We start from the raw sequence: 12,539 nt of genomic DNA, 5'->3' as shown, positions 1-12,539 counted from the left end.
GGAAGAAATAGTTAATACATTCTTTAAAGACCATAGCATAATAAAAAATAGAAATTGGTTCAGGGACCACTACCAAAAATACAAAGTGGAAACTTAACAATGAAACCTTAAATAATGAGTAGGTCAAAGAACAAATCACAGAAGCAATTTATAGCTATATAGAAGAAAATATAATGATGATAACATACCAAAATTTCTAGGATACAGCTAAAGCACTCTTGGGGGGTGGGAGGGTGGGAATCACATCCTTACAATCATACATTAACAAAATAGAAAAAGAGATTAATGAACTGTATATGCATTTTTTTATTTTTTTTTTTAAACCCTTAACTTCTGTGTATTGGCTTATAGGTGGAAGAGTGGTAAGGGTAGGCAATGGGGGTCAAGTGACTTGCCCAGGATCACACAGCTGGGAAGTGTCTGAGGTCAGATTTGAACCTAGGACTTCCCATCTTTAGGCCTGGCTCTCAATCCACTGAGCTACCCAGCTGCCCCCGTATATGCATTTTTAAATGAGAAAATCAACAAATAAACAAAATTAAAATAAAGAAAAAGGGAGAAGACATTAAAAATTAGAGGAGGGGGTGCGGCTAGGTAACTCAGTGGATTGAGAGCTAGGCCTAGAGATGAAAGGTCCTAGGTTCAAATCTGGCCTCAGATACTTCCTAGCTGTGTGACTCTGGACAAGTTACTTAATCTCCATTGCCTAGTCCTTTCTACTCTTCTGCCTTGGAACCAATACATAGTATTGATTCTAAAGTGGAAAGTAAGGGTTTAAAAAAAGAGGGAAAATAGATAAATTAGATACAAAAGTAGAAATAATAAGTAAAATTTAAAACTTTAATTGAAACAACCAATAAAATTGGTAAACCTTTTTAGCTAATCTTAGTAAAAAGACAGCAGAAAACTGAATCAGTAAAATAGCAAATGAGCAAGGTGAAATCACAACAAAAATAGAAAAATAAAAGAATAATCAAAACAAAAAATAAAGCAGTTCTAATCCTTATTTTGCTTCTGTGGGTTTTGTTTGTTTTGCCAAGGAAACAAATTTTTTGGATTGGAAAGGACAAAACAAAAACAGCTAATATAGAACTGATGCCCAAGAGAAGTCAAGAGATAGTAAAAAGAGCCCTTAGTTATTCTTCTAGATATGAACTACCTAGGCTGAATGAAATATCCTACATGAAAAGAACTATTAGATGTGATTAGATTAGATTGAACTAATGTTAGTGATATGTGAAAGACTGTGGAGAATGGAAGAGAGCTTGGAAAAGGGAAAATGTCCTGTTATTCAAAATAGAAAACAGAAAGGAGTCCACAAACTATGGCCAGGAAGTTTGACTTCAAGTCCTAGCAAAATTCTAGAATGAATTATTAACATGATGGTGAATATATAGAAAAGGCAAAGATTACAAAAAAACAGCACAACAAGATCGGGTCATGCCAGACTAACCTTTTTTTTAAAACATAACTACTAAACTTTGCTAGATTAGGAAAATTCTGGAGATATCATTTAACTAAATGATAACAAAATGTTCAGTAAATTATCTCATGCAATTCTTGTAGAAAAGATGGGAAAGGGGTGAAGGGGTGGGCTAGATGATAATATAACTAGTGGGATTCAGAATTGGTGGAACATGTAGACTCAGCAAATAATCATTAATGGTTCAATGACATTCTGATAGAATATTTCTCCTGGAGTACCTGCAGGGATCTGTGCTTAGCCCTGTGCTATTAAACATTTTTATTAATGACTAGCAAAGGTGTATCCCACATGATCACCAAATGTGTAGATAACACAAAGCTGGGAAAAACAACCAACACAATTGATAACGGGGTCCAAAAAAACTGGACAGGTTAGAACAGGCTTAATGTAAGAAAATGAAAATAGGAATAAATATGAAATCTTACATTTGGGTTCCAAAAGTTAACTTCAGACATATAAGATATGCAAGATGTAGACAGTAGTTTGAAAAAAATTTCCTGCAAGCTCAATGTGAGTCAGCAGTGTGAGATCTTGGTTGGACTGTTAAGAGAGGAAGCGATTCTAGGAATAAGTTAGATTGCAGTCAACTGTGTTCTGTCACATGTGGTCAGACCACATCTGGAGTATTGTTTATCTAAAGGTGCCACAGTTTAGTAAAATGAAACATATACAGATAAGGGAAACTATAAAAGGACCTTGAGTCTATGCCACATGTGGACTAGCTGAAAGAACTGTTGATGCTTAGCTGGAATAGAAAGCTAAAAGGGAGCATAATATCTGTCTTTAAATATTTGAAAGGCTGTTACATGGTCTGGGGATTAAAATTGTTTTATTTGACTCTGAAGGGCAGAAGCAAGAGAAATTGGTAAAAGTTGCAAAGAAACAAATAAGGCTCAATATCAGGAAAAACTTCCTAACAATGAAAACTATAAACAAAATGGGTTGCCTCAGGAAAGGTAGTATGTTCCCAATCATCAAAGGTCTTTAGGTAGAGGCTGTATGGATGGGATTTGTGCAAGGAGGATGGGGCCAAAGGAGCCAGAGAGAAGGCAGTTGCTGACAGTTACTGACAGTTGAGAGGAGAGAGAATTCTGGGAATTTCTGGGAGAAAGAAGAGAGAAGAGGTCTTCAGGCAGAGGACTGAGAGAAGGAGGAGGTTGACAGCCCAGCTCAGATCCAATCCTGAGGGCTTCCTGAGGATCTTTCTTTGGAAATTGAAACCCTGATTCCCTGATCAAAGCCTAATTACATTGCATCTCACCCATCAAGACTTCAACCATTGAGTTAGCTAAGTATTTGGACTCCATTTTAGGAGCAATCTCTTAGTCTCCTTCTCCCATTACCCAACCTTGCTGAATGACCCCCTATCAGTCAAAACTTACAAGGCTAGATGATCAACCAAATCAAGTTAACAAGTATTAAGTGTTGACTATATGTCAGGCACTGTGTAATCACCAGATGATACAAAAAAAGGCAAAAAAAGTTCTTCCTTCCAAAAAGCTCACAGTCTAATTGAGGTGTCAACATGCAGATAACTATGTACAAACAAGATTATATTCAGAATAAATTGAAGATAATCAAAGAGGGAATGCACAAATATTAAGGGGAAGGTAAAATTTTAGCTGCAACTTAAACTTTAAACTTAAAGCCAGGGAAGCTGGAAAGCAGAGATAAGGAGAAAGGGGATTCCAGGTATAAAGGAACAGCAAGGCTCTACAGAGAGTATCTTGTGGAAAGAACAGCAAGGAGAACATATCAATAGAGAGTAGATAGCATGTAAAGTATTGAAAAAGTCTTGAAAAGCAGAAAAGGGGGCAGGTGATAAAGGGTTTTAAAAGCTGAACAGAAAGTATAATTCTGATTCTAGAGGTAACAGGGGATGATATGGTCAGACTTGCTTCAGATATATCATTTTGATAGATAAATGAAGGATGGACTAGAGCAGAAAGATTTGAAGTTGGGAAACAAATTAGAAAGCTACTACACTAATCCTAGCTTGAGGTGAAATGGGCCTGCACCAGACTGATGGCAGAGTCAGAGGAGAGAAAGGGGTGTATACAAGAGATGTGTTTAAGGTATAACTGACAAGGACTTGGCAAGTGACTGGATATTCAGGGTGGGAGAGAGGGAGGTGTCCAGGATGACATCTAGGTTGTGAACCTAGGTAACTTAGGAAGAGTGGTGCCCTCAACAGTAATATAAGTTAGGAAGAAGGGAGAGTTTGGTGGGAAGATAATAGGTTCAGTTTTAGGCATTTTGAATTTAAGAGGTCTATGGGACAACCAATTCTATATGTCCAATGGACAGTTGGAAATGTGAGACTGGAGGGTTAGGAATGTGATTAGGGTTGGCTAAATAAATGTGAGACTCAAATGAATAGACTTGATAATTGAATATGAGCTGTTGAGATCACCAAGAAAAAATGTATAGTGGGAAAATAGAAAAGTGCTTGGGCAAAATCTTGGGGAACACCCATGATTATTGTATGTGACCTAGCAAAGGAGACTGAGGAAAAACCAGGAGAGAGCAGTACTGTAAAAACCTAGACAGAAGAGAACAGAAAAGGGGAGGGTCAGTGGGACAGGGAGTTAGGTTTGTACAGTGACAGTGTGGAGCTAAGGGGTTCAGAATAACTGGGATGGGGAGGGTATAACTAGATGGGAATATGTCTATCACTGAAGAATGAATTCAGGTAGATTATTACCATTCCCAAGCAGGTGAGGAGGTTCCAGGCAGGGTCTCACCATCATTCACTAGGCTTTAGGTTAAAGCTGTTCCAGGGGTGTTGGGAAGCAAAAGTTACTTTGTAGGCATGCTGTGACAGAGATTCTTATTTACTTATGAAATTTAAAATTTTATTAAAAATTTTTTTCATGGTTACATGATTCAGGTTGTCTTCTTCCCTCTTCTCTCCTCCCTCCCGGAGCTGACAAGTAATTCCACTGGGTTATACATATATTATTATAGATTCTTTTTTAACTAAATGGCCACTGAGGCCAAATCTAAAATTCTACGATAGTGATAATATATTTTTATTTTCATAACATCTATTCTGTCTGTCCCCTTTTCTCCATTTACACAATTATCACTCTTGTTCAGACCTTCATTGGCTCTCATTTGAACTATTCAATAGCTTCTTAAATGATGTTCCTGCTTTCCCTTCTCCAATCTATTTTCCACAAATTTTTCAAAATACCTCTCCTACAATACAGGTCTATGTAGATTATTCCCTTATTCAATAAGAGCACATGCAAAGTCTTAAAGGCAGGAGCTAGATGGTTGAGTGCAAGAAATAATCAATGGATTGAACCCAGATTTCACAACAGTCCCCTAATTACTTTTCCTTATATTCTCTCACCTTTTCAATTTTTCCTCCACACAGCTGCCAAAATGATATTGCTAAAACACAGATCTGATCATGTCACCTCCACCACTTAAAAATCTTCAGTGTTTCCAACTGCCTTTTGTATAAGACAAAACTCCTTAGTCTGGTATTTAAAGCCTTCTACAATATAGATTTAGCCTACCTTTAACAATTTTTTAAAATGATGTTCCTTTATTTTTTTAAATTAAACTTCGCAAAAGTCACTGCCCATTAGCCATGTCTGGAAATGTATGTTTCATTGCAAATAGGAGGGAGATATCCTTCACCATAAGTCCACTGAAATAATTATTCCTTGTATTCTAAATTTATTTCATCTTACTTCCCATCACATATTCTTTATTTCAACCAAACTAGATAGCAAGCAGTTTCCTCATTTGTAAAATGGGCATAATGATATCTGCCCTGAATGCATGACAGGATTTTTCTTTTTATATATATATATACATATATATATAAAGATCCTTACCTTCTGTCTTAGAATTGATACTATCAAATCTGGTTTCAGACACTTCCCAGGTGTGTGACTGGGCAAATCACTGAACCCCCATTGCCTAGCCCTTACCTCTCTTCTGCCTTGGAACCAATAATTCTAAGATTCTAAGATGGAAGGTAAGGATTAAAAAAAGGTAAAAGAAAGTACCACACCTAGCTGCTTCATAACAGGATTTTGCAAGGATCAAGTGAATATATATATACATAAAAAGTGCCTTGTCAGCTATAAAGCAATATATAAATTTAAATTGTTGTTTCTCTGGGGGGCAGCTGGGTAGCTCAGTGGATTGAGAGCCAGGCCTAGAGATAGGAGGTCCTAGGTTCAAATCTGGCCTCAGACACTTCCCAGCTGTGTGACCCTGGGCAAGTCACTTGACCCCCATTGCCTACCCTTACCACTCTTCCACCTATGAGTCAATGCACAGAAGTTAAGGGTTTAAAATAAAAAAAAAAATTGTTGTTTCTCTGAAAGAAATTTACTGGTCAGAATATAGAGAGATTCTGAAATTTTGTTTTTGTAAGTTCTAAAATCAAAACAGAGTTCTCTCTGAGAGATTAAGCATTTATTTTGTGTCTACTCCAAGCCAGGTACTTTAAAAAAATATTATCTAATTTGATCCTTATAAAAAAAACCTCATTTTATAGTTGAGGAAACTGAGGTCCAAGGTCTTGCCTAGGGTCACACAGGTAGGGAGTATCTGAGGCTAATTTGAGCATGGGTCTTTCTGACTCTGAGCTCAGTGCTCTAACTACTCTACCACCAGCTGCCTTTATCATTGGCAGAGTTAACATTTTCAAATTATTTTAAAATACAACAAATATATTCCTACAGAACTTTCTACCACCAATATCACTCATAACCCAGAATACAATCTCAAGATTCAGAGAAATATCAGATTTTTAACATACTTCTTCAAAATAAATTATTATAAGGAATTATCTGCCCCCAAATGGCAATTGATAAAAAGCATTTTGGGGGGACTTTTCCTCTATAAAGCAAAAGTTAACAACAGATATGATATAAAAGGCTATATCAGTGATGGTGAACCTTTTAGAGACTGTGTGCTGGGCCCTGCTCCCCTCTCCCCCCAGTGCTAGGTGCCCTGCCCCTCCCTTTACCCCACATAGAGGAGGGAAGAAGCGCTCCCACTGGGCTGCTGGGTAGAGCGGCAGGTGAAGTGAGGAATGTCCTCATAAGTGTGGAGAGGCCTGAGTACTCTGTTCCCCTCCAGCTCTGCCGCCTATGAGCCACCCACCTTAACCCCTGTGCATTCCCATTGGGTTTCTGGGCAGAGGGGTGGGGGATGTGAAAAAATGTCATCTAGAACATGGAGAGGGGGAGGGGAGTGGCTCTGCCTGAGTCCCTCTGCCTTCCTAGTAATGAATTCCGGGTGGCAGGGGTGGGGGTGGGTTGGAAGGTGGGGTGTTAGAAGCTATGTGCGTGCCCACAGAGAGCACTCTTCGTACCAGCTTTGGTGCCCATGTCATAGGTTCATCATTATTGGTCTATATTATCCCTTCTCAAATTTTCTCATAGTCTTTTGAAATGTAAGATCATATTATGTTGGGGTAGATTTATAGACTTATACTATGTAGGCAGAAAAGGAAAAACTTCAGAAGGAATATTCTTACAATGACACAGAAATGTTTGGGAATTATAGTATTTATATGAAAAGACCAAAAGAGGAACTTTATAAAAACTTAATAATTTTATAGGGAGTCAGAACATTGGGAACTATTCCTTTAAGAATGAATCCTTACTAAATAATGAATAAAAAGTTCAGATGGCCTAGGGAAGCCATTTGTAGTCAAGAATCTTATATAGTGAAAACCAAATGATCACAAATCACTTCATTATTCTTGTGCCTCAACTTCCTTATCTATAAAATGAGGTTGATAAAACTTACAATAACTATTTTGGGGAGTTGTAAAGAAAGTGCTTTGCAAAGTAAAAAGCTGTACATAAAGGTAAGCAATCATTAGTGCGATTAAAATCTCTTATTATCTATAATAACCTTAGTTCTAGTCTTAAAATATTTTTATTTGAAAGAATAAAGTTCCTTCGACCTCAAAAACACAGAGGGCTATTAGTTTAATTAAAAGCATATTATTTCACCATCTTGTGTCATATATGAACAACACTGTTCTTCCAACTTTCTTCCTTAAAAGAAGTTCAACTTACCACTAAACCACATGATAAACATCATTTTGGGAGTGATTTTATGATCCCGGAAGAAATTTAGGAGGTAGGACAGTGGGAAAATGTTCACAGCTCGGCCAAACAGCACAAGTACCTGTGCAAGGGCAAGAAAATCTTCTAAGTCTCTAGTTAAAATGATACATGATACAAGCTGTAGCTTATTTGCAGTTAACACAGCTCCTAAAACACAGCCATTATTAACAAAGCTTTTTCTCTGTAATAGCAGAAATGACCATACAACATTAGCTAATATCTTAATTAGCCTGATCTAAAACATAGGTGTGGAGTTTCCTATGCTCCTAGAAAAGAATAAAATGTTTTACTTAGAAGATGTCTATATAAAGCAAGGACATTAGTTAATAATTTTTATTTTATTAGCAACAGAAGGCAAAAGAGCATTCTAAAGTACCCAGAGATTAATCTGGGAGCCACTCTAGCTCTTCTAGGGGAGATCTACCAATGGGACTAACTTTCTTTAATCATTCTTACTGGTAGAATCCTGGGCAGGAGGGGTAAGGGGGGAATAAATTATTATTTCCACTTTCCTAATAGGTCTAGGCTCCAAAGGGAAGGTCTAAAAGTCATAAATGGATTCCCTACATATACTGCACACCAGTTGCTCTGCTTGGTTTATACTCCACAAACAACATCAGGCTTTCCCCAAGATAAGCTCATCACCAGGAATCTCATCATCATGGAGACTGCTTCCAACACCCAGGCCCCTCAGTGGCCTCAGTTGTCTCTCTACTCTCAACTAGAAGGCTGGAGGCCAGAGCAAAAAACTCTCGCCAAAGCCTCCCTCTATTGAGTTCTTCATTTCTCAAGAACTGCTCTGCTTGGTTTCAACTCCAGAAATATAATGCCTCCAAGAAGGTACTTCTGGTGTTCCCCTCTACCCTCTCTTTTCAGCTTTCTTTTGCATATAGCCTTCTCCCATCAGATTGTAAGTTCCTTGAGGACAGACTATATGACTGTCTGACACATAGTATGCACTTAATAAATGTTTAATGACTGACTGATGTGCAAATGCTCTTCCAAGTATCCAGTGAATATTATAAAACTAAGCAAACATATCATGTCTAGTAATATGCCACTGTTTACTTATGCATATAGAGGCTAAACAACTCAAAGACAGTGGTCTTAACTATAAATATTCTCCTATACAGACTGAATACCTTGAAGAGTACTTAGGTTGAGTTCTTGGGACAATTCTGATCAAAAATTAACCTTCACGAGGAATACATAGACTAATTTGGTTAAGGAAAATGCCGAGTGAGTCTTAAAAAAAGCAAAGAAGATTCACTAAAGGTTTTAGGTAGAACATCCCAAGCTATATTATTATTTTTATTTTTGTAAACCATTGCCTTTCATCTTAGTATCAATTCTAAGACAGAAGAGTGTCAAAAGCTAGGCAACTGGAGTTAAATTACTTGCCCAGGGTGACACAGCTAGGAGGGATCTGAGGCCAAATTTGAATCCAGGTCCTCCCATCTCTAGGTCTGGTGCTCTTTCTGAAGCTCTCCTTCCTGTCCCTCCAAACTATGTTATTACAAGCACAGAACTTAGCAGATTCAAATAATCTTAGAACTGAAAGGAAACTAAGATATCATCTAGTTTAACTTCTCTAAGTCATCTTGCATCCCCAACTACATTTCAGATTATTGAGATTTTACATAAGTATATAAAACAATTCAATTCAACAAACAGGTATTAAAGTTCTACCAACAGTGTATTGTTGTCCTCATTTTACCTAATTCCCTCCAAAAGGGTTTTTTTAATTTAAAAAAAAAGTGCTAAGCAGCTACATAAAAAAAGATTTATGCTTGTTTACTTATAACCAAGAAGCTTAAAAAGGAAAAGTAAGGAAAAATACTTACTATGCACCAGATGACAAAGGAAATTTCAAATTTGTGAGGAAAACTGAAAATGGACAGGCCAAGAAATGCAAACACACATGTTTCTGAAATAAAAAAAAAATAAATTTATTCAACTCTAACTAACTTTTTAAAAAAACAGTGTGAAATTATGTTCAGTTAAGTAACTGAACATAAATTACCTAAGAATATGATAAAATCCAACAAAATGATTTATCATTGAGTATGTTCTTCCATACTTAACTGTGACATACTCTGTGACTTTATCAGCCTGAGTATTCCCTCCACAGATACAAATTGCAATTCTTTTTTGCCTTCCTCTCTTAAAAAAAAAGAACCTTTTTAATTGGTTTACTGAATTTGTATAACCAGCCTTTTGGGCATAAGCATCTCTGAATTTGGTTAGGCTGGTCCCCAAACTACAGATATATAGACTATTGATGGTATTAGATGAGGCTTTCCAGCTAGACAGTTCTTCCAGAGCCTGCACTCTACTGGCAGTCTTTCCAAAACCAGTCTACAGCACTACAATGAGGCCTTGAAGGAGAATTTTAATAGCAGTTGCAATCAATACCTTAAAAAAATTTCTGCTTAAGTCTCTTTCATTCCCTTCTTTACCACCTTGAATTCCAATCTACTAAACACACATACACATGAGGAATGTATTTGCCATTCAAAATATCCCATTTTGATGGATCAGTTGTCTAAGTGTGCATAAAAACTAGTGTTAGCAATCCAGGAAAAACAGTGACTATTATATATAAATCCATCAGTTTACTAAAAATTGTGATTAGCAAGGCTCCTTGATTGCAAGAATGGCAAAAATCAGGTCCATGGCTGCAAGTGCAACCCACAACATACATACATTTAACTGTACAACTTATGGAATTCTAGGCTAAAGCTGACAAAGCATGTCCAAATTCAACAGCACCAACAGATATGGCTACATTTCCAGCCCCAGCTTCATTCTACTGGCAAAAGAGACCAATTGCCTGTTACTTATTTTCTTTTGTTTTTCAACCCTTATCTTCTGTTTTAGAATAAATACTAAGTACTCCTCCTGAGGCAAAAGAACTGTAAGGGCTAGGCAACTGAGTTGAAGTGACTTGCCCAAGGTCACATAGCTAGGAAGCGTATGAGGCCACATTTGAACCCAAGACCTCTTGTCTCCAGGCCTGGCTCTCTATCCACTGAGTTACTACTTTTAGGGTGAAATCGGTTGAATTTAATTTAAGAAAAATGCCTTTCAGAGTTCTAACATTTATTTCTAAAGTTATCTCAAGTCTAGAATGAATCAATTAACTGAGTTGTTAAAAAGGATGATTAAAAGACATTAAGAGCTAGAAACAAAATTGCATGACAATTGAAATCAATAAACAAAGTTTGTGTCTTTTTCTATTCTAACTCTGGGTAGATCCACTTAAAGATTCATGTCCTTATGCTCAGAAAGCTGATACATATATATATTTTTTAAACCCTTAACTTCTGTGTATTGACTTATAGGTGGAAGAATGGTAAGGGTGGGCAATGGGGGTCAAGTGACTTGCCCAGGGTCACACAGCTGGGAAGTGTCTGAGGCCAGATTTGAACCTAGGACCTCCTGTCTCTAGGCCTGGCTCTCAATCCACTGAGCTACCCAGCTGCCCCCAGAAAGCTGATATTTTATTGAAAATTGTTATTCGTTGAATTAAAAGTGAGAGTAATCAGTAAAATATTTTTTTGTTCTCCAACAAATTTTAGGACACAAAAAATATAACTATGCCATGACCTAATGTGGGCTTCCTTGGACTCCAGATGTTATAAAGAAAGTCACTAAACTTGACTCAAAATATGATTTGATTCTAACAGATTTAGCTCAGATTGTATCAAGATATGTGAGTTGACTTTTGACGATGATTCTCAATTTTAGATCTTAAAAAGAAGGCCCTCATAATAAAAACATTCATTACAACTTTTTTAGGCAACAGGATAATTTCATTCAATCCCCCACCAATCAATCCAGTAATGATCTAATCCAAGTCATGGTAACTATGGTATACACTAATACCCAGGTCACTCTTCCTCCTTTCTCATGTTAAGGACTGAATATCCCTCTCTCCTTTCTATCTTATGCTAAGAGGTCTCAGCATTCATATTGACACTCTCTCTATTTCCTTGAAGTTTCTTAGACCCCTTAAATACAACTCACTCCTTCACCCTATCTTCAGTCTTATAGTAGAATGGTCACATACTGAATGTCACCATTACCCACAAATGATTCTTAACTAGATACTGTGACCTTCCTGTATCTAACTACAATCTCTTATCATTCCACCTCTCCTCATACCTCATCCATCCTAAACCTGTTCTTTGCCTTCATCAAGAACTCTAATCCTTCCACTCCCTTCAGATTTTCTTGTCATACTTCAAGGCAATTAGGTGACAAAGTGGATAGAGTGCTGGGCCTAAAATCAAGAAGACCAAAGTTCAAATATAAATTAAATACTTACTAGCTCTATGATTCTAGGCAAGTCACTAAGTCACTTATCCTCTCCTCTAGCTGCCCAATTTCCTCAACTATCAAATAGGGATAATAATAGCACCTATCTCACATGGTTGTTATGAGACTCAAATGAGGTAATATTTATAAAGGACTTAGAACAATGCCTGGCACATAGTAGGCATTTAATAAATGTTTGTTCCCTTCTCCTTCCTTTCCCATTGCTCTATTCTGACTTCGGTTTTCTCCCTATCCAATTTGGACTTTTGTTAAACATTTCACTTTTATACTGTTCTTCTCAAATCCCCTGCCCCTCTGGTTTTATTGCTATTTGTTCATTACCAAACACCAGCCCCAGAATACTTCTATCATCCTGTTTTATTCTTATTCATGGACTATTGAACATAGCTGGAGGAAATCTCACCACTGTACTGAGTGGGCAACCTAATGTTATCCAGTGTCATTTGGGCCCTTTCTGGAAGAAGGTAATTATTTTATTTCTTTTGTACTGATTCTTTATCTCACTCCCCAGTGGAACTATTTAAAATTTCTCTTCCTTCTTCAAGTTCCCCACATATCCCTCTCTCCCCTTCTCAGCTTTACTGAGATAATTAAGGCAATTT

The 12,539-nt window shown here is 37.1% G+C and overlaps 1 protein-coding gene across 1 annotated transcript in view; it reads right to left on the bottom strand.

Moving 5' to 3' along the window:
• Positions 1–12,539, bottom strand: part of SLC9A8 (solute carrier family 9 member A8) — a 91,308-nt gene that overhangs the window by 11,371 nt on the left and 67,398 nt on the right. The window contains exons 13-14 of the mRNA XM_044663822.1: positions 9,441–9,523; positions 7,546–7,657 (exon numbers count right to left, since the gene is read on the bottom strand). Of these exons, the coding sequence (XP_044519757.1) occupies positions 7,546–7,657; positions 9,441–9,523 (195 nt within the window). The remainder of the gene's footprint in view (positions 1–7,545; positions 7,658–9,440; positions 9,524–12,539) is intronic.

Source organism: Gracilinanus agilis, chromosome 2, assembly GCF_016433145.1.
Source record: "Gracilinanus agilis isolate LMUSP501 chromosome 2, AgileGrace, whole genome shotgun sequence".
Taxonomy (NCBI): Eukaryota; Metazoa; Chordata; class Mammalia; order Didelphimorphia; family Didelphidae; genus Gracilinanus; species Gracilinanus agilis.
This window is presented reverse-complemented; position numbering and strand designations above follow the sequence as displayed.